The 23,775-nt window shown below is 56.7% G+C and overlaps 10 protein-coding genes across 10 annotated transcripts; 4 read left to right on the top strand and 6 right to left on the bottom strand.

The window, feature by feature from the left end:
- Positions 1 to 1,244: 1,244 nt before the first annotated feature.
- On the top strand, positions 1,245 to 7,312 carry TRAVEDRAFT_164101 (kinesin-domain-containing protein; the record flags this gene model as incomplete). The annotated part of the gene is made up of 18 exons (XM_008037697.1): positions 1,245 to 1,308; positions 1,405 to 1,671; positions 1,723 to 1,734; positions 1,790 to 1,808; positions 1,866 to 1,876; positions 1,930 to 2,239; positions 2,296 to 2,587; positions 2,642 to 3,160; positions 3,216 to 3,222; positions 3,283 to 3,464; positions 3,517 to 3,549; positions 3,621 to 3,657; positions 3,711 to 4,503; positions 4,557 to 6,399; positions 6,460 to 6,581; positions 6,645 to 6,731; positions 6,788 to 6,896; positions 6,958 to 7,312. 18 exons carry the CDS (start codon positions 1,245 to 1,247, stop codon positions 7,072 to 7,074), a joined length of 4,824 nt encoding a protein of 1,607 aa, XP_008035888.1. The 3' UTR covers positions 7,075 to 7,312.
- A 100-nt stretch (positions 7,313 to 7,412) lies between these two features.
- On the bottom strand, positions 7,413 to 8,738 carry TRAVEDRAFT_144689 (alpha-L RNA-binding motif-containing protein). Its single transcript, XM_008037696.1, has 6 exons — positions 8,652 to 8,738; positions 8,517 to 8,593; positions 8,196 to 8,436; positions 8,042 to 8,118; positions 7,917 to 7,989; positions 7,413 to 7,863 (listed from the first exon to the last, which is right to left on the bottom strand). Exons 1-6 carry the CDS (start codon positions 8,709 to 8,711, stop codon positions 7,840 to 7,842), a joined length of 552 nt encoding a protein of 183 aa, XP_008035887.1. The 5' UTR covers positions 8,712 to 8,738; the 3' UTR covers positions 7,413 to 7,839.
- A 574-nt stretch (positions 8,739 to 9,312) lies between these two features.
- TRAVEDRAFT_35606 (uncharacterized protein) lies at positions 9,313 to 10,809 on the top strand (the record flags this gene model as incomplete). Its single annotated transcript, XM_008036754.1, has 6 exons — positions 9,313 to 9,515; positions 9,573 to 9,740; positions 9,796 to 10,034; positions 10,091 to 10,321; positions 10,377 to 10,426; positions 10,489 to 10,809. The coding sequence occupies 6 exons, from the start codon at positions 9,313 to 9,315 to the stop codon at positions 10,807 to 10,809; spliced, it is 1,212 nt and encodes a 403-aa protein (XP_008034945.1).
- A 1,226-nt stretch (positions 10,810 to 12,035) lies between these two features.
- TRAVEDRAFT_45066 (uncharacterized protein) lies at positions 12,036 to 13,626 on the top strand (the record flags this gene model as incomplete). The annotated part of the gene is made up of 7 exons (XM_008036922.1): positions 12,036 to 12,183; positions 12,251 to 12,262; positions 12,317 to 12,726; positions 12,791 to 12,878; positions 12,950 to 13,222; positions 13,281 to 13,456; positions 13,522 to 13,626. 7 exons carry the CDS (start codon positions 12,036 to 12,038, stop codon positions 13,624 to 13,626), a joined length of 1,212 nt encoding a protein of 403 aa, XP_008035113.1.
- A 141-nt stretch (positions 13,627 to 13,767) lies between these two features.
- Positions 13,768 to 14,668, bottom strand: TRAVEDRAFT_116588 (GTP-binding protein; the record flags this gene model as incomplete). The annotated part of the gene is made up of 5 exons (XM_008037695.1): positions 13,768 to 13,968; positions 14,027 to 14,107; positions 14,163 to 14,322; positions 14,441 to 14,551; positions 14,604 to 14,668. 5 exons carry the CDS (start codon positions 14,666 to 14,668, stop codon positions 13,768 to 13,770), a joined length of 618 nt encoding a protein of 205 aa, XP_008035886.1.
- A 436-nt stretch (positions 14,669 to 15,104) lies between these two features.
- On the bottom strand, positions 15,105 to 16,276 carry TRAVEDRAFT_117197 (uncharacterized protein; the record flags this gene model as incomplete). The annotated part of the gene is made up of 4 exons (XM_008037694.1): positions 15,105 to 15,647; positions 15,712 to 15,963; positions 16,018 to 16,178; positions 16,240 to 16,276. The coding sequence occupies 4 exons, from the start codon at positions 16,274 to 16,276 to the stop codon at positions 15,105 to 15,107; spliced, it is 993 nt and encodes a 330-aa protein (XP_008035885.1).
- A 92-nt stretch (positions 16,277 to 16,368) lies between these two features.
- Positions 16,369 to 17,165, bottom strand: TRAVEDRAFT_27555 (uncharacterized protein). Its single transcript, XM_008036688.1, has 2 exons — positions 17,111 to 17,165; positions 16,369 to 17,054 (listed from the first exon to the last, which is right to left on the bottom strand). The coding sequence occupies exons 1-2, from the start codon at positions 17,139 to 17,141 to the stop codon at positions 16,666 to 16,668; spliced, it is 420 nt and encodes a 139-aa protein (XP_008034879.1). The 5' UTR covers positions 17,142 to 17,165; the 3' UTR covers positions 16,369 to 16,665.
- Positions 17,166 to 17,392: 227 nt separating this feature from the next.
- Positions 17,393 to 18,702, top strand: TRAVEDRAFT_70381 (SNO glutamine amidotransferase). The gene is made up of 5 exons (XM_008037693.1): positions 17,393 to 17,556; positions 17,624 to 17,684; positions 17,753 to 17,884; positions 17,950 to 18,233; positions 18,298 to 18,702. Exons 2-5 carry the CDS (start codon positions 17,639 to 17,641, stop codon positions 18,571 to 18,573), a joined length of 738 nt encoding a protein of 245 aa, XP_008035884.1. The 5' UTR covers positions 17,393 to 17,556; positions 17,624 to 17,638; the 3' UTR covers positions 18,574 to 18,702.
- Positions 18,703 to 18,983: 281 nt separating this feature from the next.
- On the bottom strand, positions 18,984 to 20,697 carry TRAVEDRAFT_70380 (uncharacterized protein). The gene is made up of 3 exons (XM_008037692.1): positions 20,515 to 20,697; positions 20,270 to 20,458; positions 18,984 to 20,092 (listed from the first exon to the last, which is right to left on the bottom strand). Exons 1-3 carry the CDS (start codon positions 20,582 to 20,584, stop codon positions 19,188 to 19,190), a joined length of 1,164 nt encoding a protein of 387 aa, XP_008035883.1. The 5' UTR covers positions 20,585 to 20,697; the 3' UTR covers positions 18,984 to 19,187.
- A 1,392-nt stretch (positions 20,698 to 22,089) lies between these two features.
- Positions 22,090 to 23,664, bottom strand: TRAVEDRAFT_45061 (uncharacterized protein; the record flags this gene model as incomplete). Its single annotated transcript, XM_008036921.1, has 2 exons — positions 22,090 to 23,308; positions 23,357 to 23,664. 2 exons carry the CDS (start codon positions 23,662 to 23,664, stop codon positions 22,090 to 22,092), a joined length of 1,527 nt encoding a protein of 508 aa, XP_008035112.1.
- Positions 23,665 to 23,775: the final 111 nt, after the last annotated feature.

Below are 23,775 nucleotides of genomic sequence, written 5' to 3'. Positions count from 1 at the left end.
ATGGGGAGAGAGAGAAAAGGAGGGTCGCGTTGTGGCAGCTCACGGTGGACGCTCACACGGTCGAGCGACGGCACTGCTTCCACGCCACGAGTTCGTCGCCCTCCCCCGATTACCCCGCTCCTGATTATGTCTTTTCAGACCATCGTTATCTCTCATGTTTCTGCACACCCTGGAGTAGCAAAGGTATCCCCGAAAATGTGTTCACTGGGAGGCCGGGGGCGAGGAGGGGGCGACCGTGGGAGACGCTGGATATGGGTACGCGCTCGCGGGATCATTGTCCAATACTCCTCCGACTCGGAACATACAGAGACAATAATCACGGGCTTGCCGCTACGCTATCGTTACGCAAGCCCTCATATGCGTCCTTAGATCGTGCTAAGGAATTAAGGCAAACGTCCAGGATCCGTGTCATACGTCCCAGTACGCGCATCGGAGCTAGTGGCGATCATGGTCGATGCAGAGGGGTGCTGCCGAGTCGACTCTAGTCGAGAGGAGCAACTATTCACTGATGTCGCTTTGTCCGGGCTCATCTTGCCATGAGGTCGTGATTTCCATGATACAATCGAATATGTGCAACGTCAATTGTTCAACGAAGGTGGGTTTGCGCTTCGAAAAACTGTCACAGGCACTAAAGCAGCTGATAGCAACGTGTAGGTCATAAATATATGCAGCAGCTGGACTACGTCTTCTGTACCATGCCAGCATACACGACATGCAAGTTCAAGCGCAGCAAGGCTTCGAGATGAGTGGCATAAGGAAAATATGTTCGTGTTGCTAGCATCTCGACATACCTGGAGTGTATGTACCGCATATGCCCATGGACATTGCCTGTAGACGTCCAACCTAAGTATTTCTGCACGCGTAGAGGAGCTTGGAGATCTGGTGTCTGACGATCGGCGCAAATGAGAAGATAACCTAAGAACAACCTGGAGGCCGCTGGTTAGTTGACTGGCAGTGGCTCAAGTTTGAAGGACTTGTGCAAAAGACGCAGGAGAGAGCACCAGTGATTAAACTAGAGGGGGGTAATGGAAATGAGTCCGTAAGAGCTGTGGTGGGCATAAAGTGAGGTAGTCGTTCAGCGCGGTCGGTTAAATCAGGAGGTGGCAACGCATGTTTCGGGCGCTTTTATTGCTTGTCCCCCTGCCCTTCTCCTCCATCTCTGCTCGTTTAGCCTCAACTCTAGACTTCGCTTGCTGCTTGACTTTGCTTTCTGTTGACGTCTCTATATTGCGTAGACGGTGCCCATGGCGGAGCATGGCGATGGAAACATCAAGGTCGTTGTGCGATGCAGGCCCCTCAATTCACGCGGTTCGTATTCAAGTCGCGTCCTCGCGTTCGTCAATCTGACTATCACACTACTCCTTTATGCGTGGCTGTCTTTGCTATGATGGCCTCTCGGAACAGAAATTGCCCGCGGCGCGAAATGTCTGGTGCGGATGGAGGGGAACCAGACAATCCTAGATCCTCCGGAAGTGGGCTCGGCAGGTGCACAGGCTGCGTCGGGGCGTGCAGCTGAGCGCAAGGCCATGAACTTCGCATTCGACAAAAGTTACTGGTCCGCGGGTCCTAGGGATGAACCCCAGTACTGCTCGCAGCAAACTCTTTACGACGATCTTGGCAAGGAGTTGTTGGACCATAGTTTCTCGGGGTTTAACGCGTGTATTGTGGCCTGTGAGTAACTGCATAATGGTTTGTAACACACGTTCCTCACATTGCGCTTAGACGGACAGACAGGTGAGTCTAGAGAGGACTATATGCGGGAGACGAAGCCCATTTAACGAACGCGTAGGTTCTGGGAAATCGTATAGGTACGCCCTAAACTTATACATACGTTACGCCGTTTACTGATGCATATTTTACTTCAGTATGATGGGCTGTATGTATCATTCTTACCGACGTCCGTCGCTTCCCAAATGACGCCCTCTGCAGACGGTGCCGACAAGGGAATCATCCCGCTCACCTGTCTTGAGCTTTTCTCGCGCGTGGAGCAGAAGACGGCCCAGGACCCCAACGTCAGCTTCACTGTTGAGGTCTCATATATCGAAATCTACAACGAGAAGGTCCGCGACCTTCTTAACCCGAAGAACACTGGAAACCTGCGCGTCCGTGAACATCCTAGTCTAGGGCCGTACGTGGAGGACCTTTCGAAACTTGTGGTCAGTAGTTATGATGAGATGATGACTCTGATGGACGAGGGTAATAAGGCGCGAACGGTCGCGGCGACGAACATGAACGAGACGTGCGTCCGTAATTTCGTGCTGTGCATACGGTATGATTGCTCATGTATACCGCCAGGTCGTCGCGTTCGCATGCCGTGTTCACACTAATTCTAACCATGAAGCGTCATGATGTCGACACCAACCTTGACACGGAAAAGGTGTCGCGCATCAACCTGGTCGACCTTGCGGGGTCCGAACGTGCAAACTCAACCGGCGCCACAGGCCAGCGGTTGAAGGAGGGTGCCAACATCAACAAGTCGCTCACGACTCTCGGAAAGGTCATTTCCGCCCTCGCCACAGCGAGTCAGTCGGAAGGCAAAAAGGGGAAGAAGGGCAAGGCCGAAGATTTCATCCCATACCGTGATTCGGTATGACATTGCACTAACGCCACGGAGGCGGTTCGCTTACATTGTTTGTTATAGGTCTTGACATGGTTGCTGAAGGACAGTCTTGGCGGGAACAGCAAGACGGCCATGATCGCAGCCATCTCCCCAGCCGACGTGCAGTACGAGGAGACTCTCAGTACGCTACGATACGCCGATCAGGCCAAGAAGATCAAGAACAAGGCAGTAGTGAACGAGGACCCGAACGCGAAGCTTGTGCGCGAACTCAAGGAGGAGCTCGAAATGCTCCGTGCGCGCGTCTCAGGAGCGAGCAACGAGTCGGTCTTCGACCCGACAATCCCAGCTGCGCAGCAGAAAGTCACGTATCAGGCGAAAGACGGGACTATCAAGACAGTCACGAAAGCCGAACTGCAAGAACAACTCGAGACCAGTGAGAAGTTGATGCAAGGCTTGAACGAGACATGGGAGCAGAAGATGCATCGCACGCAGGAGATCCAGCAAGAGCGTGAAAAGGCACTGGAGGAGCTGGGTATCACCGTTGAGAAGAATAACGTGGGCGTGCATACACCCAAGAGGATGCCCCATCTGGTCAACCTGGTGCGTTCGGTTTGACCGTATGCGACGAGTTACTTGAAGCTGACCTCGATTATAGAACGAAGGTTCGCTGTTAAATTCGCATCGTAAGGGGTGAATCTAAGGGACTAATGCCGACCTTGCAGATCCTCTGATGAGCGAATGTCTCATTTACCAACTCAAGCCTGGGCGGACGGACGTTGGTCGTTTGGACAGTGACAAACCAGCTATCATCAAGCTTAGCGGAGAGAGCATCAACGAGGAGCATTGCTATTTCGATAACAACGACGGCAAGGTTACTCTACATGCCATGCCCAACGCTGTGACGGTATGTTTCCCCCTTTTCTCCCCGCTATATGCGGCTGCTAACTCTTCGTCAGTTCTTGAACGGTCGCCAAATCACTCCTGGTCAGGTAGGTGTCCTTGCGTTTCACTGCAGAGGTCTTCCTTTTTATAAAGTAAATCACTCACTCCACGCATACAGGCTTTCAAGCTGCGATCAGGTTTCCGTATCATCCTAGGTGAGTAGATTTCCTGGTGATTTTACTTCGACGTCTCATTGAAGGGTCTCCAGGCGAGCATCACGTCTTCCGCTTCAACAACCCAGAAGAAGTGCGGAAGCTGCGAGATCGAGCGAGGGCGAAGTCGACCATGAGTATCAGCGTCACCGCGGCGGACCTTGCGGCCGGCGAGCTTGCAGAGGGTACACGACCGAGTTCCCCAACAGAATCGAACGTAGAAGTTGGAGACGTCGACTGGACATTCGCCAAACGCGAAGCTGCGCTAGCGCGGCTTGGTTTGGATCCTTCCTTGGACAACCTTCCGGACGAGGACTTGAACAAGCTCTTCGAGAAGATCACGAAGGTGAAGACAATGCGAGACCATAACGCTAAGCGTCCGGAGAGCAGCCTCAGTCACGCGGACGACATCTGGAGCGAGTCTGGTCGGCCACTCTCGAGCGACGCTTTGACGGACGACACCAGCGTTGACGCGATGACGAGCCATGACAGCCCTGAGCTCAGCGACTCACTCAAGGACGTGCAGAACCAACTCGAGTCCCAGCGCGCAGAGTTCGAGACGCGCCTTCAGGCGATTTCCGAGTCGTCGGAGGCGGAGGATCTGAAGGCAGAGAAGGAACAGATGGAGCACCAGCTCAAGATGGTGCAGGTACATATGAAGCGCCTGTACGATGCAAGAGCGCGCGGAGAAGATGCGGAGGATATTCCGTTCGAGCCTGTCATCTACACGGGCAAGCAGCTTCGTCTGATTCGCAAGGTCCTGGACAAATGGCGCGCGCACCGGTCCTTCTCCATGGCTGAAGTTGTTCTGTCGAACGCGGTGTTGATCAAGGAGGCCAACATCATCAGGTATGCATCTGTACCAATGTGTCGTATCATACTGTTGATCATATGATCTCCAGCAAGGAGCTGGGGAAGGACGTATTGTACAACTTCGCGATCGCCGCTGGTGGTACTCTGGCTGCACCCGCGTCCGCCATTGACTCCATCGCTGGCCTCGACCAGTTCGGCGACGTTGCAGATCCCGTCCTAGCGTCTGCAACGCAACCGTCTGTCGCAGTGAAGGTTCTCGACATGCGGCACAACGCCATTTACGTATGGTCGCTTGACCGCCTACAACAGCAGCTCCAGCGCATGCGTAACCTCACCACGTTCATTGACCGGCCGTCGTACTCCCAACATTTCTCCTCCGAGGAGCCGTTCTACGACAGCCCTCCCCCCGAATACTCGTTTATCGGCAACGCTCTTCTATCACTGGCACCACTTTCTAGGAGGTTGTCCTCGTCATCGACGGTGCCAATCTTCTGCAGATACACTGCGGAGGCGATTGGTTCCTGTCGCGTGGAGATCAAGATCGCACATGTTGTCCTTTCTCCTAAACATGCCAACGCATCGACCACATCCACCCGCTCATCGTCTCCTGTGCCGGGCACAGTCCCTCCTGGCAGCAAGCTCACATTCTACCTCATCGTCGACCAAGTCAAAGGTCTTTCACATCACGACTTCTCCTTTGTTCACCTCCAAGCAAGGCTGTCTTCGTTCCTCGGTCCATCCCTAACTGCTGAAGAAGTGTACCCCTCCACTGCCGTCGACCTAGACTCGGCCTCCCTCTCGGATCTGAAGTTCCGGAGGAGTTTTTCGATGGTCGCGTCCTCGAGGGTCCTCGGGTACCTCCGTCAAGGCTACGTACCAATAGAGTTCTACGCACGTCTCAAGCCTACGTACCTCGAGCGTATGGAACGTTGGGACGAGATGCGCGAAGTTCGTATCCCGACCAGCGTGGGCGCCTCGTCATCTAGCTCCCCGAGGAGTCAGCCATCGGTCTTGCCCCCTATGCGGCGGTCGGAAAACGACTTCGTCGTAGAGCAACTCCACGACGTGACCGCTTGGCTTCAGGTTTGCGAACTTGCCCCAGACGGGTCGTACAAGCCAGTTCCCGTCGTTTCGCAGGGCTATCACGACCCAGGCTCGTTTCAGTTGCATCAAGGCCTTCAACGCAGGATCGTACTCACGCTGTCTTCCCACTCTGGTCGCCAACTCCCCTGGACCGAGGTCACTCGAATACGTCTTGGCAACATCCGTCACCTCGACGCCAAGGGCATGCTGCACGAGTCGCCGTCCAAGGCGCTTATCACGCTTCCCCTTCTCCAGGAGCAGAACGTCGAGTACAAGCCCGACGGCACCGGTACGATCACCGCGGAGGCGCTCTGGGACTCGAGCGTGCACAACTCGATTCTCCTCAACCGCGTAACCACCGCTGGTCAGCGCATCTTCCTCCAGGTGATGTGGACCGTCGCGGTCGAGACGTGCGCCGAGCCGGTGCAGTTCTCGATGGACACCGCCGTGACAATCCAGACGCGCGACGCGCGCCCGCCTTCTCGCTTGACGTCCCTCTTTGGTTCGACGAAGATCCTGCCGAAAACGAGCACTCTGTTCTCGGTGAAGTTGACGCCGCCCCTAACGCGCTCGCCGAAGGACCTGTGGCGACTCGACACCGCGGAGAAGTATGTTCGTGGGGAAGAGGCACTCGGGATATGGCGACCTCGCAGTGTCTCTGTGGTCGAAGACTATTCTAGGCTAGTGACGATGGAACGTCGCGCGGCGGACGTCCAGGCCATCAGGGTGATCCTCGCTGCTTCTCCGAGCAGCAAAGTCAAGCAGCAAGACGCAGAGGTGTGGGCGTCGGAGGGTCTTGTAGAGAAGGCGCTTGCATTGTGGCAGAAGCGGTTCGGCCACCGTGGCGAGGTATTTGTCGATCTCACGCCGCAAAAGGTAGACGCGATGCTAATTGCGTGCGTCATACAGATCGTCATTAGCCAGGAACCCGCTGAGCCTGACGTCTTGAGCGTGACTTCGGGGAGGGCTTCTGAGGCGGGGTCCGTCGACTCATTGAAGCTCAATTCGAGCACGAAGCTTGTTCCGAGAAAGTGCGTCTCTCATATCCAGGTGCCGCAGCGGGCGGCTTGGCTGACATTGCTGTGTGCTTTCAGCGACGGGCCGACGAAGAAGGGCCACCTCATGGTCATGACCGACGCCAATGAGAACATCTGGGAGCGGAGATGGTTCGTCCTGAGAAGGTATGTGCCTATTCCCGCCCTGTTATAGCGCCGTCCGCTCACAGCCGGGCTCATAGACCGTATCTCCACGTGTACTTGCACTCGAATGAGGTAGAGGAGACCGGAGTGATCAGTCTCAACGGGGTAAACATAGAGAGTAATCCGGAGATGGAGGCTCTCCTTGGCGTACGCACATACAGTATTCCTTGCATGACACGAACCGCACTGACTTGCTTTCGACGTCTAGAAAAAGTTCACGTTCACGCTCTTCACATCGTCGAACTCGTATGCGCTGGCTGCACCAAGCCAGAAGGAGCTCCAGGCCTGGATATCGAAGCTGGACCCGACCCGGCTTCCCTCATGACGCGACACGAACCTTCACGACTTCCTTTCCATCTCTTATTCCTATCTTCTCTTCCTATTACCTGCTTTCCGCGCTGAACTCCACCCTAGTCCTTACCTCCTCGCGGTCGCCCTCGCTCGTTGTGTTGATTGCTCACCTGTACTCGTTCGTTTGGAGGGATCTTTCGTAGCCGTCTCGGTCAGGTCTCGCTCGTCGCATATGCATCTAACCGCAACCCTATCTAGGCATACCACACATACCTACACATACGCTCGGCCGGCCCCATATACTTCTAGATCTGATATCCCTAGTCCTTGCATACCACGTCCCGCACTGTACCCATATATTAGTAGTCCGGGGTCGATAGTGAACCAATTGGATACGAGGCCTGGCTCCTCTTGCGGATTAACGCAGGACGCGGGATGTCCGGAAGAGTACCGCTCTGGCTCTGCTACGCAAAGGCGGAGGGCGCGAATGGTCATTGTGCGCGCAGATGTCGGCAAACCTGAGGTGAGTAGTACGAGGATCGGGTGGATTGCTGTGGCGCCGTGACCGACGCCGACAAGGTTTGGCAGCACTGCTGTCCCTACTCCCTCGAAGCGGGATGGGACAACCCACATGCGAGGTACGGCGCGCAGCAGAAGCGGCGACGGGGTGATAGGAGGGCGGTAGGTAACGGCGAACGCGCGATAGGCCGATCGAGGGATGACATGCAAGGAGCCGAAAACAGCGAGACCGAGCGTGAGGCGCACACGCGCGCGCTGCGGCGTGCGAGAAAAACAGCAATCATAGCAAGTCGAAATCGTCGAGCTACGAAGACGATAAGCTCCCGGATAGAATGCACAGGGAAGAACGGCACCGACCTCGTCGTTGTACTGCATGATGGTCCGCTTGAGTTTCGAGGTATCGACCCACGTAACGAAGTCCTCCATGTGCCTGTATAGATGTCAGTACGGCATCCCGAGGGACGTCGATAGAATGCACGCACCGTGTGACGAGGTATGCAGGGTCTGTGATCGTGTCCGGTCCCACACGAACGTGCCCTTGCTCGATGAACTTTACCGCCTGTATGCGCAGCGGCGTGATGCGCCAAGTGTCAGTAGAGTTTAATGTACGCTGTCGAGGGACGATATCGGACTTACGGCACTGACAGTCTCTGCCATCTTCGCCATGCACATAATCACCGCCAGACGCCGCCGGCAGAATGCGGCCACAGTGAGCTTGTTTTCGATGTCGCTGAGTTTCGCAGAGGTGTTGAGTACGCCCATGTCGTACAGCTTGCTCAATAGATGGCCCTCCATCTTGCCGCGGAATGGGTCTTGCGCGGGCAGCAGCGAAAGGCGGTGGGCGTAAGAGCGGAGGGAACCGCACAGTTTGTTGTACCTGAATGACGTTGGGTGCGCGACAAACGGGTGGCATTTCGTGAGCAATATGATAGAAGGTGCAGTGGGGATTGGGCGCACTTGTGGTAGTCTTCTCTGTCCTGTATGTGATAACGGCGCATCACCTTGATTTCTCGGAGGTTCGCATCCTGCTTCCACTATTCGGCAAAGTTAGTGGACCCTGTCTTCCGACCGACTATGCGAAAGTAGACATACGTTAAGGAAGTCGACTTTCTTGAGTAGCTTCTGCTCGTGGTGCTTGAATTGGCGGACCATCTTCACAGAGCTTGGGACGATACAGAGGGGAAGGAGGTCGCGGTCGAGAGCAAGGGAGTGAATGCGGGCGCCTCCCAAAAACTGAGAGATCGGGGCTTGAGCGGGCGCTAAGCCGCGCTTCCTGGGGCGTTCCCGATTTGGGACGGGCTCAAGTTTGCAGCGCGCTGTGGCGGACATCTCTGACTTGTGCCGCATCTCTGCTTTCCCCCGTGTTCCGACTGGCGTCTTGATACCCGCCCGACCTCTCCATGCCATAATAATCCCCTGCATATCCCTGGGCGACCCTTTCGCCCGTCCTCTCCTTACTGCTATGCTGCTCGCTATGCCATCCCAGCGCCATGCGTCTCTGGGCGTTCTCGCAGCTTGTATACTCGTTGTTTTCTGGGTCCTCTCACGTTCTTTATCAACTGGGCGCGAAGCGAGCGCATGGGAAAGCACCACTGGGAAATACATACCCCATCTCGACGTCCAGAACCCGCCGTCTGACTCGGAGGCCGTAGTCGAGCTCCCGCCGCGGCGCAGACGCAACGTCGCGTTCGCGACATCCTTCGTCATGCACGGAGACGTATACATGACATTCGCGAAGACTGTAGGGGAGACTATGGACGCGGAGGGCGGCACCGACCAGTATATCCATCTATTTGCTCCCGAGTTCTCCTTTGGCTTCCAAGACGTTATCGACGAGCGGAACCTGTGGACGCGTCGCGGGGTCCGGGATGAATTCAACAAACTCATTGAACACGTGGATAAGAGCACCGCGGAGGGTGGCATAGACCTGATTGTTTTTGGCACCTGCGAGTTCGAGTAAGCCGTAATGCGCCTCTGTCACGATATCGCGCACTCATGACAGATAACGCACAGCTTGAACGTCTGGCATAGCGAGCTCACCGTTGCTTGGAACAATCGGGCCGCAGACGACAAGTTCAAGATTGTATGCATCGTGCACAACGTCGATGACGTCAATTGGCAGCGCCATATCCCCTACTGGGCCCGAAGGGAAGCCATCCGGCTCCTCCCCATTGCAGACCAGTAAGTCAGCTGCAACATACGTTAGAGTGGCTGAATATATGCTCATTCTGCACAGCGTGGCGCATACATTCAGGGACCGATTTGCAGTACAGGCCGAGGATACCGAGCCGCTACTGTACACCGCGGGGTATGATCATATCCCAATCGACGTTCACGTCCCGGTGCTAGACATCCCCAACCTGCCTACGAAATCACTTCCACGGTACCTTTCCAAAGCGGTCATCCAGGGTACATTCTCCGTGGGGCGCCGAAACTACGCTGTCGTCTTCAGGGACTTGATCGCCTCCCTTCACGGTTCGTGCACAAGCAGCTCCATATTTGCTTCGGCTAACCATCTGCCTTGCTCTCAGCTGACCCCGGGGCCTGGGGATATCACCCACTCGAGGGCCGCAAGTCATTTGTCCCGGATCCCGATTCTCGCGCACCGCCGTTCCAGCTCCTCCTAGTCGGGTCCGGATGGCTCGAGATCCCCGAGGAGTTGGCGTACATCGTCAGCATGCATACGGATCTGCCTTACAACGACTTTTACAAACTCATCGCTGATTGTGACGTCGTCGTGCCTGCGTTTGCGGACAATACCTGTGAGCCCTCCCCAGCACTTTGGTATATATGCGCCTAAAATAGATTCGCGCACAGATTTGACCGTTCAGGCAAGCTCGACTATGGCACTTGCCACAGAACTCAACGTAAGTGTCGGCATTTGAAGTTACTTTGACTGCGGCGAAAACTAATTTTGCACCGAACATAGGTTCCTATACTCGTTACAAATCGCACACGTCGCGCCTATGGATACATCGACGATGCTCGTGCCGTCATCACCCGGCCAGCAGCCATGCCGGAGGTGCAGGCCCTGAAAGCACTCCGCACCGGCAATGCATCCGCCTTCCTCTCCTCGGACCCCGCCGACATTGGGCAGCCAATTGGCGATTTGCAGCCTGTTCGGGAAGCGGTCGGTGCGATGATGAACGAAGGCTGGGTGAAGGATCGGCAAGGCTGGGACGACTGGAAAGCGGCGGTATGGAGGAGGAATAGAGCGGTTGCGGAGAAGATCCTGCGTGATATGCCGTGACTTCGCCAGTATTCTTGGTGTCTTTTCCGTCATCTTTGGTGAGTGCAATTTACCTGCTTCACCGAGAGGGCGTGCTCATTGTGGAGACATTTAGCATGTGATGATAGGTCCCGGACGTCTATACAGTTTCACATGATACCATTGCCAACTAATGGAAATTCCTCAGCATCGTGCGTCCGCGTCATGGTACGCGCCGGCAAGGACAGTTATGTACGTCTTCCCGAAGACCAATGCTAACTTGTGTCATACGCACCCGCTGGCGACGATCCCCCTTTCTGTGATGGAAAGAGCAACACCTTGGGTGGGCATTCTTAGGACATTCGTGACATGGCAGCCCTCTCAGCGGTACGGAGCACGTCCCGCGCGCCGAAGGAACGCCCTGGTCTGGATCAAATTCGCTGTCAAAATCGTGCACAGACGCCGGCGCCCAGACTCTCTTCCAGCAACCACGTTACCAACCTTCCGATCCTTTTCACGTTCTCCCGGCCCCTTGTCTTACGGATCAGCTGCCGTAAGAGCCAAATTCAGCGTCGGAGCCGCACGTATCCATGCCGGATCGCTAACCATCGGCGGGCGCGTTTTGTCGACGAGCTGTCCCGAGCTTGTGTGAGCGACGTCAGCCAGCTGAGCAGACGTCGCTCGCCGCGCGGCGGGCTTCGACGTCCCGACTTCCATCCGAGGGCCCAGCGTAAATGCGCATGCACCTCGTGCGTCCGCGTACGTGGAATGTCCCCGGGCCCTGCGTTGCCTCTCTACCCGTCAATTGATTCCGCCCGTGACCGTTGGGGCACTGCGCCTTCTTGCTCTGATACGCCTGCTCCCACAGGAACGTGCCCCTGGAATCGGCTGAGAACCATCTGCGGACGCAGACTGTCGCGGGCGGTACCGCCCCTCCTATGTGGGTCCCGCGGTAGGGCGTCCTGCGATGAATGGAGGTTCTCCCGCCGGCGCAGGCGTGTGGCGCGCCCGCGCATCTATCGCGGCGATCCCGTTTGCGGCGGGCGGCGGAACTGGACGCGGGCGGGCGTGCTTCGTGCACAGGGTCCGGAGGAAGAGAAGACGGCCCTGCGGAATGTTCTCATATCAAGAAGACGGTGCGCCCTGGTATATCTTCTCAGCAACGTTGCAGTGACGCGAATGACTGCGCCTCGTCTCGACATCTCTGCCACTGTTCTTCGCGCTGATCTGCTCGCTCCTCTTCTCCTCCCATGCATTCGTGGAAAACGATGAAGGACATCCTGAGCCGGGTGCGCTGGTTCAATCTCGCGATATTGACCGTTACGCCTGGCATATGGATTTACGGCACGCGTACGACACCGCTGCGCACGGAAACGTTGCTGTGGTCGATGGCGTACTACGTCTTCACAATGATAGGTGCGTGTCTCTGCGTAGGTAGTAAAGCGTATTGGACTAGAAATATTGACCATTTAATGTTCTCTAGGTATCACAGCCGGTAAATGCACACAAAACCTATGAGAGGGGGAACTACTGATCGCGTTCTGTACAGGGTACCACAGGTTGTGGTCGCATCGATCGTACAACGCCTCTCGGATCCTGCAGTATCTCTTGGTCGTGATGGGGGCCAGTGCAGTACAGGGGTCGGTCTACTGGTGGGCGCGAGGCCATCGCTCGCACCATCGATATACCGACACCCCGCTCGACCCGTACAACGCGAAGCGCGGATTCCTCTACAGCCACATCGGCTGGATGCTCGTCAAGCCCGCCGTGAGGCCAGGGCACGCCGACATCAGCGACCTGCAGAAGAACGACATCGTGCAGTGGCAGCACCGGCATTACTTCGCTCTCATCGCTGTGGTTGGGTACATCCTCCCCACGGTCGTGGCCGGGCTTGGCTGGGGAGATTGGTGGGGTGGCTGGTTTTACGCAGCGATGATGAGGATAACACTCGCGCACCATGTGAGCGAGACACGGTCTCATGAGGCGTAAGATACGCACTGACGAACGTGCGGAACTTGGCCAGTCCACCTTCTGCATTAATTCTGTCGCGCATCACCTGGGCGAAAGCCCCTTTGACGACCGGAAGTCGGCGCGAGACCACTTCTTCTCAGGTAAGCCACCGACTGCGCACCCCCGCCTACCGCCCGGGCTCGAGTTACACGCTGACCGCCTACCTCCCCAGCGCTGCTCACGATGGGCGAGGGGTATCATAACTTCCACCACCAATTCCCGATGGACTACCGAAATGCGCGAAAGTGCTATCAGTACGACCCGACGAAGTGGTTCATTGCGTCATGCGCCGCGGTCGGCCTCGCGTCAAATCTGCGTGTGTTTCCGGAAAATGAGATCAGCAAGAGCGAGCTCACGATGGAGCTGAAGCGTTTGAAGGGCGAGCAGGACCGCATTCGGTGGCCGCCCAAGCTGGAGGAGCTGCCAGTCGTTGACTGGGAGACGTGTACGTACACTTCTGCGTATTTATATTTGGCATAGGCTAACGCTTACGTGCGGGATAGTCCAATGGCAGTCAGAAAAACGTAGGCTGGTGATCGTGTCCGGGTTCATACACGACGTTGGCGATTTTCTCGACAAACACCCAGGCGGGGAGCGACTATTGCTGAAGAAAGTCGGCAAGGACGCCACCGCAGCATTTTGCGGAGGTGTGTACGACCACGGCAACGCAGCACACAACGTATGGGTTCCTTCTATTGGCCATGTTGAAACTTCCACACTTATCTGCTATCTCTCTTCGTATAGCTGCTGTCGATGATGCGAGTAGGTATCCTTCTCGGCGGGGTCGAGCACGTGAACACCGTCGCTCCCGGCGAGCGACTGCGCATCGTCGAGCGTATATTCGAATAACGCGGCTCATAGATGCACTTATTCGCACGCACAAACATTAGTCCGCGCTCTTTCTGGGTATACCCTTCGAGATCTGTGTGGGACTCACAATGTCAATGCCTGAACATATCCTCCATACTGTTACAAGAAGAGAATCCACGGTTATGCTACAGTGACGGCAGTGCCATGCGCCCCCGCTTCAGATTGCCAGCGCCCCGATGCAGACGATGTGGTCGAGTAGTATAGTCGATTCGCCACGTCGTCGACGACCCAATCGAGGCCCGCGACGAGGTTCTCCCCAGTGATGGCGCTGCAAGCGAGTATCCGCCAGTGGTGCGACTTGATGGAGTCGAGATCCAATGCCTATGAGGTGCCGTGCTCGTCAGAAATGCAGCTCGACATCAATCCGGGGGCAACGCACTTCACGGATCTCGTTACTGGACATCGATCCCTGGATGTCTTGCTTGTTGGCGAAGATCAGGAGCGATGCGCCGGCCAGTCGCTAGAGAGCGACGTCAGCTTTAAGCAGAACGCGACTTGAGAGCATCGCCTCATACGTCTTCGAGCAGGAGACTGTGCAGCTCTTGCTTGCAGTCCTGCATGCGCATGCGATCGCCGGAGTCGACGACCCACACGAGTGCGTCGGTCTGCTCGAAGTAGTTACGCCAGTATGGGCGGAGGGTGCGTTGGCCACCGACATCCCCTATGTTCAAAGCACTCGTTCAGCGTCCCGGTTTCGCAGTATCAGTGGAGACAACACATACATATGTTTAGTGTGTATCTAGAGATCGGGCAGTCAGTTTAGGTGGGATAACTCGGGCTGGCGCTTGCTCACTTGCCATGCACGAAGGTCTTGATGTTGAAGCCTAGTGTTGGACTGATGCCCATGATATCCTCGCCATTCAGCTTCTTGAGGATCGTTGTCTTTCCTGCGTTATCGAGGCCGCTAGAAGAGCTTGTTCAGCGCGGGGACAGGGGTGGTAAACTTGGAGCAGTACAGGAAGAGAATGCGCATTTCCTTCTCTTTCTGGCGGTTTTTACGGATGATCGTTAGGAGGCCCATGTCTATGCTATCAGGTCGTCAGAGACCGGTTCTCTAGAGCAAACGAAGTGTGATTGAAGAAACAGGAAGGGTGTTTAAAAGCTCGAGGACTTGTTGAGATGCTGGGCGGACAAGAGTGATGTGCAAGCGAGTGCTACTAGAAGCGAGTGCTACTAGGACGGCGCCTCCTAGGCACTCGACGACGTCATGCTTTCACTTTCCACAACAAGTACTTACTTCAAGTTGACAGCGGCCCAAAAATATTCGAAGACACCATGAGGAGAGGAATGTATTCGTTCAAGAGTCAAGAGAGATAACAACAGGCGGAATAAACACAGAGAGCCAGGATCGTAATGTTTCGTCGCCTAACGTACACATTACTCGAACAAACAGTCCGTAGCATACTCCCCACCCCTCCCCACCTACGATGAAACACAAAACGTCCGAGTCTCGCATCTCACCGAGCATACGGGTGATAGCTGTGTTGACCCCTCTGTCCTCGCTGGGGGCCGACGCCACCACTGGGTCCCGTCGGCGCATTGCGCGGTCCGCGGGGCACATTCGGACCCAACGATGCAGGGCCAGTCGGCACGCCCATCCCAGGGCCGCCCATCCCCGCACCACCGCGCCCGCCGCCCATTCCGCCACCACCACCACCCATTCCCCGCATCCCCATCCCGCCCGCACCACCGCCCATGCCCGGCGCGCCGTACTGCCCGCCCATCATCGCGGGGTTCATCGCGCCCATCATGGGGTTCATGCCGCCGATCTGCGAGATCATCCGTGTGTAGAGCTGGGCGAGGGCCTGGGGGTCGAAGGGCGCGTTCCCGCCAGCCGCGGGGCCTGCGGCGGCGCCCCCAGCGAAGTTTTGTGTACCGTAGGCTGACCCATTGTTTCCGTAACCACCGGTGCGGCCTCCTCCGCCTGCGCCCGCGCCTGCGCCGACGTTTCCACCGCCCTCGGCGAAGCCGCCTTCGCGCTGGGAGCGGGGTTGCGCGAGCTTCACGTCGATCTGGAAGGCAGTCAGCGATAGGCTATAGCAGATATGCAAAACGAAGACGTACAAGCTTGCCGTCGATTTGCAGGTTGCCGAAACCAAGCATGGGCTGTACGTCAACGTTCTCAAAGGACACGAAGCCGAAGCCTTTGCTCCGCCCCGTCTCGCGGTCGAGCATGACGGTCGCATCAACGACCTTGCCAAACTGGGAGAAGTACTCCCGCATAGACTCCGACGTGACGCTGCCGGGCAGGCCGCCGATAAAGAGCTTCGTCGCACGCTGATGCTCTTGCCTCGGGATGGCGCGCTTCGGGTCGATCTATCGAGCGGGTTAGTGCCCCGTCCCTCGGAGATGAACGGACCGAGTGCTCACAATCTTGCCATCGAGGAAGTGCTCGCGGACCATGACCGCATTGACAGACGCGGGGTCCTCGAAGGTCAGGAACGCGAAGCACCGCGAACGGCCCGCGGCGTCCCGCATGATAGTGCAGGCTTCGACCTTGCCAAATTGTGTGAAGTACTTCCTCAACGATTCTGCGATAACGCCGGTTCAGTACTACGGTCCACGGGTGAACAAACATTACGATGTATGTACCATCCGTCGTGTCCCAGTTGAGGCCGCCGATGAACATTTTGCTACATATACAACCGCCCGGATTGAAAGCACGCGCGTGGCACGAGAGGCGAGGCGGACGCGATACAGCAGAACATGGAAAGAAAGAGCGCTGGTATTAGCATCCGTAACCTAGAACAAAGGGGTCATGATAAGGGGAGGAGGAAGTGGACGACTCTACTGTGCATGACGGTGCTAGCCTAGCTTAGACCTAGACCTAGGGACGCCAGATGTGCTAGAGCATGGGCTAGAGCTAGCTAGTTGAAGCTAGGGTGACTACCGCAGGGGGCATCGCCATCGTCCCACATCTAAGACCCAGAGTCGACACCCAACCCAGCCATGCCACAGCGCGAGCGTCACGGGGGTAGGCCTGGCTGCGCAGGTTAGCGACGTGTACGAAACACACACTCACCCTTCCTCTTTCATCTCCGAAGGCCGTACAGGTCGGTCTACTCCGGCTACGCCTGGATATCCAGCATCGAGTCTTGGTGGTGGGGGTTCCCGAAGATCCGAAGGCTGCCTCTCTTCATAGGTAGGTATTTGCTGAACGTCAGGTGAAGACATGTACGAAGGGATGGTGCTAGTGGGTGCAGGAGCGCTGGGTGGTGCGGTGTAGGGCTTGACATCCTCATGGTCTACTTTTGTAGCGGCCACTGGCGGTGGGGGCTCCTGGTAGGACTCCAGTATGCTGCCTTGCTCTTCCTCCTTGAAGTGTTCATGGTTCTCCTTCCCCGATGGTTGTTCAGGAAGCTCCGTAGTGGGTACAGCAAACTCGTTCTCGTCATTGCCGTAGAGATCTAACCAGTAACCGCGTTGACTATACAAGTCGACAATCCAGGCAAGCGAGACGCACCTCCGTACAAGTCAGCGTCCAAGTCAGACATGATGAAGCTAGAAGAGGGGGTCGTTGATGGTGGTGGTCAGGAAGAAAAGCGGTAAGGCCCCAACCCACGCTGACCTCTAGCCACCGTATGCAGCGCTTAATCGGAGATGGAAAAAGGTGACCCACCGGGCTTCGGCGGGCGTGCCGCTAATTCACTGCCTCCATTCTTCAAGGAACGCCCATTTCGGAGCCACAAAACTTTACCGGCGCACAACTTGGGCCGGTGGTGCCACTGGGCCCGCAGAGTCATCTCGGCCTCCCTCTGTTCTCACCAGTTTTCAACGTCTCCTCTGCAGCTCTACGTGTACGATTCCTGCGAGATCTACAGTGAGTGAACGAAAATTGTGCGTCGCGCCGCAATTTTTGTCTTTCGAGTGAGGGGAGGTGCCACCAAGTTGCACGCATTACCAAACAAGGCAAGTAGTACTAGGATCAGCCACAATCTGGACTCGTGCCCTAAACCTCCTAACTTCAAAATTATAGCGTAAGGTCTGAGAAATGCCGCAATCCAATGAGCGCGAACATGTCACCATCGGCATCCTGGGTGCGCCCCCCTATGAGTCTAATTAACCTGTCGATAAGCGTGGCTGATCTCATGCGGTGTTGAACTAGCTCTGCAAGGCGCCTTCGCCGAGCACCAGGTGATGCTCCAGAAGCTCTCCCTCAAGCGCAAGGTCGTCATCGTCCTCATCCGCCAACCAGAAGACCTCGACAAGTGCGACGCCATGATCATCCCCGGTGGCGGTACGCCCAATTTTACAGCATAAATACCCCTCCCACTCGACTCACACGACCTCTTTCATTACCAGAATCGACGACAATCGCGCTGCTCGCCCGCCTGGCAGGCCTGCTCGAGCCGCTGCGCGAGTTCCTGAAGGCGAAGCCTGTATGGGGCACATGCGCGGGGGCAATCCTCCTCGCGCGCGCCGTCGCGGGCGCGAAGCGCGGCGGGCAGGAACTCCTTGGGGGCATCTCCGTCGCCGTCGAGCGCAACGGCTTCGGCTCGCAGGTTGAGTCCTTCGAGGCGCCGCTCGAGGTCGACGGCCTCCGCGAGTCGAATCGCGCCTTCCATGGGATCTTCATCCGCGCACCGGTATGTTTGTGTGTGGACGAGTCGACGCTTGAGGGTAGATGCTGATCGCTGGACTTCATCGCAGGTCGTAATGTCGCTCGACCCGACGCCGACGGACCCGCCCATCCAAATCATCTCGCGCATCTCCACCTCACTCCTCCCCGAGGGCCAGACTGCCGTACCAGACGACGAGGACGACACCGACCCCCGCGACCCGCGCACAATCGTCGCCCTCCGCCAGGGCCTACATCTCCTCACGACCTTCCACCCCGAGCTCACGAAGGACGACCGCTTCCACGAATATTTCATACGGGAGTGCGTGCTCCCTACGCTCTCGCGGGCGTCCTCCCCTGCGGCATGACGCATGGACGTTCCGACGTTATACTAGAATTGCATTTCGACTGGCGTTTGACATTGCTATAGACAGGGTTCTCTTGTATACCGCTACCGTGTTGTTTGTATGTTTCAAATACGATGTTCAAATGTTTATCTTCTCACCCGTTCACGTTCGTGAGATTGTTCCTTCGGGCTTGTGAAACGGAGCCTCGGTCGAATGTCAAGAAGGTAACGCAACGCGGCGGTGATTTGAGACTACATAGGGACATAGAGGTCCTAACGACGGGATGGGCATAGGGGTCATGAAACCAACCGGGGCCATTCGTGAATGTGGCAATATACTAGAGGGTAGAAGCCGAAAAGCTACACTAAGGCGATGGCGCTTGGCACATCGAAAAGGCAGAGACGGTAGAGATTGGATGCGGACAAAGGTGCAAGGCAAGCGAGGGGTACAGTAATCAATGAGACAGAGGACGCAAATGAGACGAACTTTACTACAGTGCAGTATACAACGGCAGGGGTTTAACGCAATAAGTAATGGACAGCGAGAACGATAAGCGACGAGTGCAGCGACTATGGACAGGACGTACGAGTGCTATGAAGACAATGAGGCAATAGAATCACGAGTCGGGCAGACATTCAAAAGCGGAAGTACCCCGTGTCCATTTCCTCGGATTGGATGAGGAAAGGAGACGCCAAAGCGACGCCCGAGGGGGACCCGGCGAACGCGATGGGCGAGACGGGGGAGAGGGAGCGCTCGAAGTGTTGTCCCTGATACTTGGGATCGGACATGGAGAAGCTGCGCCCAATATGAGGGCGGGAGGCGCGGAGCAATGCTTCGCGAGTTAGGCTTGACGTTGAGTTATTGCGAGACGCGGCCGGACGGCGTTGTACGACCGCGGATGCCAACGGACCATCTCCAGGAGCAGAGGGGGACAACCCGAACGGCGAGAGAGATCGCAGCGAGTGAGAGAGATGGTTGTCACGAAGCTCAGCGTCTCCCGCAGCCAGCGTGTCCGTCACCGGAATGCGCAAGGGGTAGAGCGCTGGTTTCCCTGCGCAGATGGGACTAAGGACGTATGGTGTAAACGGAAGCCCGGGGGACACGAGAGGAGAGATTTCGTTGTTGTGCATCTGTGCACGCAGCCGTGCCCAGGTACGAGGTGGCGGGGGAGGAGCGCGAGGAATCCTCGGGGGCGAGAGAGGAGTGTGTGTGATTTGCTCAATAGGCGTGACAGGGTAGCTAGCACTCTCGCCCGAGGAGAGCGAAGATCTCCGAGAAAAGGTGAGGAGAGGGCGGAAGCTTGAGGGACTCGGACTTGAGGGAGAACCGTATGTAGGGGTCAAGAGGGAGTATGACGAATGTGTCGGGATGATCAGGCGGGTTTGGAGAGCCGGGATGTTGCATGCAAGACGCCGGCGAGACATCGAGGAAGGAGGGGTGTCGACAGCAGCCGAGGGAGGAGAAGTAGGTGTGATTGTGATTTGCAGAGGCACGCGAGTTGGAGGGCTGCCGCCAGCGCTGCCGGAGCGAGTAAGGTCTCCTGAAATGGACAGTGATTAATTATGTGCTACATGCAGATACCACTACCGAATTCCAACGTGAAGATCTCAGACAAGCCTTGGTCTTATTATGTTTGAATGAAAATGACAAATGACGAAGAGACGTTCGGACGCGATGACCGGTGCAGGCATTGAAAGGTGCTCGTGGAGATACTCACTATCTCCATCCTTGATAGCATGTATGGATGCAACCACTTGCGAGAGGGGAAAGTAGCGACCGGTGGCGCGTCTCAAGTCGGCTTGTACGCGTCGCGCAATCGTGCCGAGAGCGCGGGCCGCGTCGGAATCCCCTTGCGAGTTCAAGGCGAGGATCCTGGCGCTACTGGCTGAGACGATCCGGTTGAAAGCTGAGAACACAGTCAATCGTTAACAGATGCATCGCAGAACGATTCAATGAAATCACCTTCAAGGAAGGCGCTGCGTAGGTTGGTAACGAGAAGGGAGGTTCTCCGCGAGAACTGGAGACGAGGCATGGTGATGTTCTAAGGAAGGAGTGGCGCTACTTGTATGGATACAGCGGGAATAATACAGTGAAACTTGGCAATGTGAGTCGAACAGAGCGATAACGACGAGGAGTAGAGGAGCGGGCGGGGGGAGATGGTGGTGGTTTGAGAACAGGTTGGGTTTGGGGCCGCAGACGCGCCCGAAGCTCGTCACGAACGCGATGTGACGCAAAGTGACAGTTGTGTGGATCTCGGCGTTGTGGCGCAGACGCACGCGAACAAGCGAGCGCCATTTGCTCCGCGACGGACTTGCTCAAGGCCGCGACACTCCATCCTCTCGACCTCTCCCGCTCCCTAAGCTCCCTCTCTCATTCGATGTGATGCTGCTCCAAAGACTACCGCGAGCTAAAGCGGTTCAACCGTTGTTCGCAAATATTCATAGGCAGTATAGCGCGACAGCCGAGCACACTCCAAGTTGGCCGGGTCTTGCAACGTCGAAACAGCTCACCCATCTCAAATCTATATTCCAAGGATATGCCGCGCCGATTCCCTCCTCCAAGCTCTCAGAGTACGGGCCCGGAAAAACTGAGACTTCCGTCATGAAAGCAGACGTCGCCCCAGATTTGCTCGCACACCTCCGTGTCATCGAACCGCGGACGCGACGCGCTTCGCACGCTATGTATGCGTGGAGACTCCGCAACCATAACGCCGGCATGGTTCTCATGGGATCCTCCAACGGCGGCGAGGCTGGGGCGGGAGAACGCCTAGAGCGCTTGCTAGAGCTCAGCCAGTGCGAAGACGTCATCGTAGTCGTGTTCAGATGGCACGGTGGTGTCATGCTGGGCTCGGACCGCTGGAAGTGCATCTCCAGTGTTGCCAAGGAGGCTCTCGAGGAGGGAGGATTTCTATCCCGCGGTGGTGATGCTAGCAAACACACCGGTTCGGGTCAAGGCTCGACCACGTCTTCCAGGGTGAAGCGACGTCGATGATCCACGCAGGAAACATAACGCCTGCTTATATTTCCTATTTTTGACACCGGTGTCTAGTGAGTAGGGAGCTTGGCTACTAAGGGGACGGCGTTGACAAAGTAAATTTACAGCTGTCATTGGCGACCCCCGCTCCGCAGGACGTCGGGAACAGAGAGCTAGAGAGCTACGCACGCACCGCGCCGGTGCCGGCAGTTTCTGAGAAGACTCCGCCATCTGCAGCTTCAGCGACACGATGCTCCTATAGGTACAGCACTTACAACCGATCTAAGTCATTCATTAATTAACGCTCATCTTCAGGAGGGTCGGTGGATAAAGTCGAAGTCTCGCCATGGGGGTTGCTTCAAACCGCTCATATCTACAACGCAGGACTGGGAGATCGCAGACTGGCTACCAGCCGTCTATGTAGTATCCTCGTCCGCGGCTATTTGTCAAGTTCTGAATTCGGATCACGGTCTGCAATAGTGTTCGGATATCCTACAAAATGTCCCTGTGCACAAAGCCTGCAGAGAAAGGGCGATAGTAGGGCCCGGGGTAGGCATGCACGGTCTACCAATCCGCGAAGCCGATGATCTTCCCATCCCAAGCCCACCAGATTTCCTCATCCTCCTCATCGCGCGTCTCATTCTCCTGCTCTTTTGCTCTATCAGCCGCTCTGCGCGCCTGCTCCGCCGCGAACGCGGACCCGCCCCTACACCCGATCCACGCGCCCTCGGTCTTCACCCCCCTCGTCTTCTTCTTCGCCCCTACATCGCCCGTCCCACACGCCCCCGCATCCAGCAGATGCGCATCGAGCACTCCATCGAGCGTGCGCGAGAGGTTCTGACGCGCAATCCACGCGGGGTGCGCGAAGCGGCGCGGCGCGCGGAGGTAGACGTGCGTCTGCGTCGGGGCGAGCTCGCTTGCCATGTCGCCGCCGCCGTCCGCCCATGCGGTCATGAGGGTGCGCGAGAGAAGGCGTTCGGCCGCGCGGAGGGCGGCTTGTTCTTCGGCGTAGCTGAGTGCGGGTGCAGGTACAGGAGATGTTTGGCGCGACGCCGATCCGGAGGGTGGGATGGTGGTGGGCGGCGGGGTGGAGGTAACCGTGGAAGCGGCTGAAGCTGGTGGTGGTTTGGGTGGCTGCTCCGGGGGTACAGAGAGCGGCTTGAGTAGTATAAGAGGAGACTCGGGCGACGGAGCTAGTGAGCGAGTAGGCAGGTCTGGAGATGGCGAACGGGACGCGGGTGGACCGGACGCTGAGTCGCTCTCCGACTCAGAAAGTTCCCCTTCTTCGGAGCTCTCCTCGGAGCCTGATTCGTCGCTATCCTCGTCGCTATCCTCATCTTCATCATCGGAGTCTTCGCTCCCCTCGTCTGTCCCCTCAGTATCGACTGAATCCTCTTCCCCATACTCATCGACGTCTTCAGGCGAAGGTATATCTGCGCGCTCTCCCCACACCTTTACTTCCAGACCATCTATCGTGAGCAGGATCCTTGCGCGAGCGGCTCCCACACTCGGGCCCAGGATGAACATAAGGTGTGCGCTTCCCCGCTGTGTGCTTCTGGTGGAGCTGCTAGCTCGTGAGACCTTCTGGCTGTTCTCATCGCCGGGCACCTCAGCGGCCTTGTCCTTGGCTAGTTTGCATTTCGCATATGCGGTCGAGAGCGCAACGAACGTAGTCCGGAGATGGGAAGAGAGCGTATCGAAGTTCGCCAGCAGCTCTTCACGCTTCTTCGCGACCTTGGCATTGGAACCGCCGCCAGGCATGCGCATGAGTTGGGCGACGGGACTGACTGAGGGGTTAGATATTGATATATGCGACTATTTAGCCACGTACAATGGAACTTGGCTCTTGAGGAAGAGGGTGTGTCCCAGCAGTGACAAGGAGAGCGTGGCGGCCATGGTATGAGTGACGACCGGTGCATCGAGTATGACGGTCGGGACACTGAGATGGTCCAGAAAAGCGACTCCGTCTTCGTTATCCTGAAGCTCATCGCATACCTGCGTCTTCTGAGAGAATGAGGGAGGTGCAGCCGGTATGTTGTGGCTGGTTGAGTCCTGGAGTGCACCGACAGGCTTAGCTGAGTCGAGGGGAGAGACTCCCGGAGATCGTGCAGGAGGCTCTAGGACAGGTTTGATGAGCATCTTCGGTAGATGATGGTAAGAAGTGAGAAGTGAGGAGAGTGTGGAGACGGTGGTTCAAGCTTTCGGCAAGCGCGCGTGAAACCTCCACTCGATCGACTCATCGAGCGCTGG

This window comes from Trametes versicolor (genome assembly GCF_000271585.1).
Source record: "Trametes versicolor FP-101664 SS1 unplaced genomic scaffold TRAVEscaffold_3, whole genome shotgun sequence".
NCBI classification, from domain to species: domain Eukaryota; kingdom Fungi; phylum Basidiomycota; class Agaricomycetes; order Polyporales; family Polyporaceae; genus Trametes; species Trametes versicolor.
This window is presented reverse-complemented; position numbering and strand designations above follow the sequence as displayed.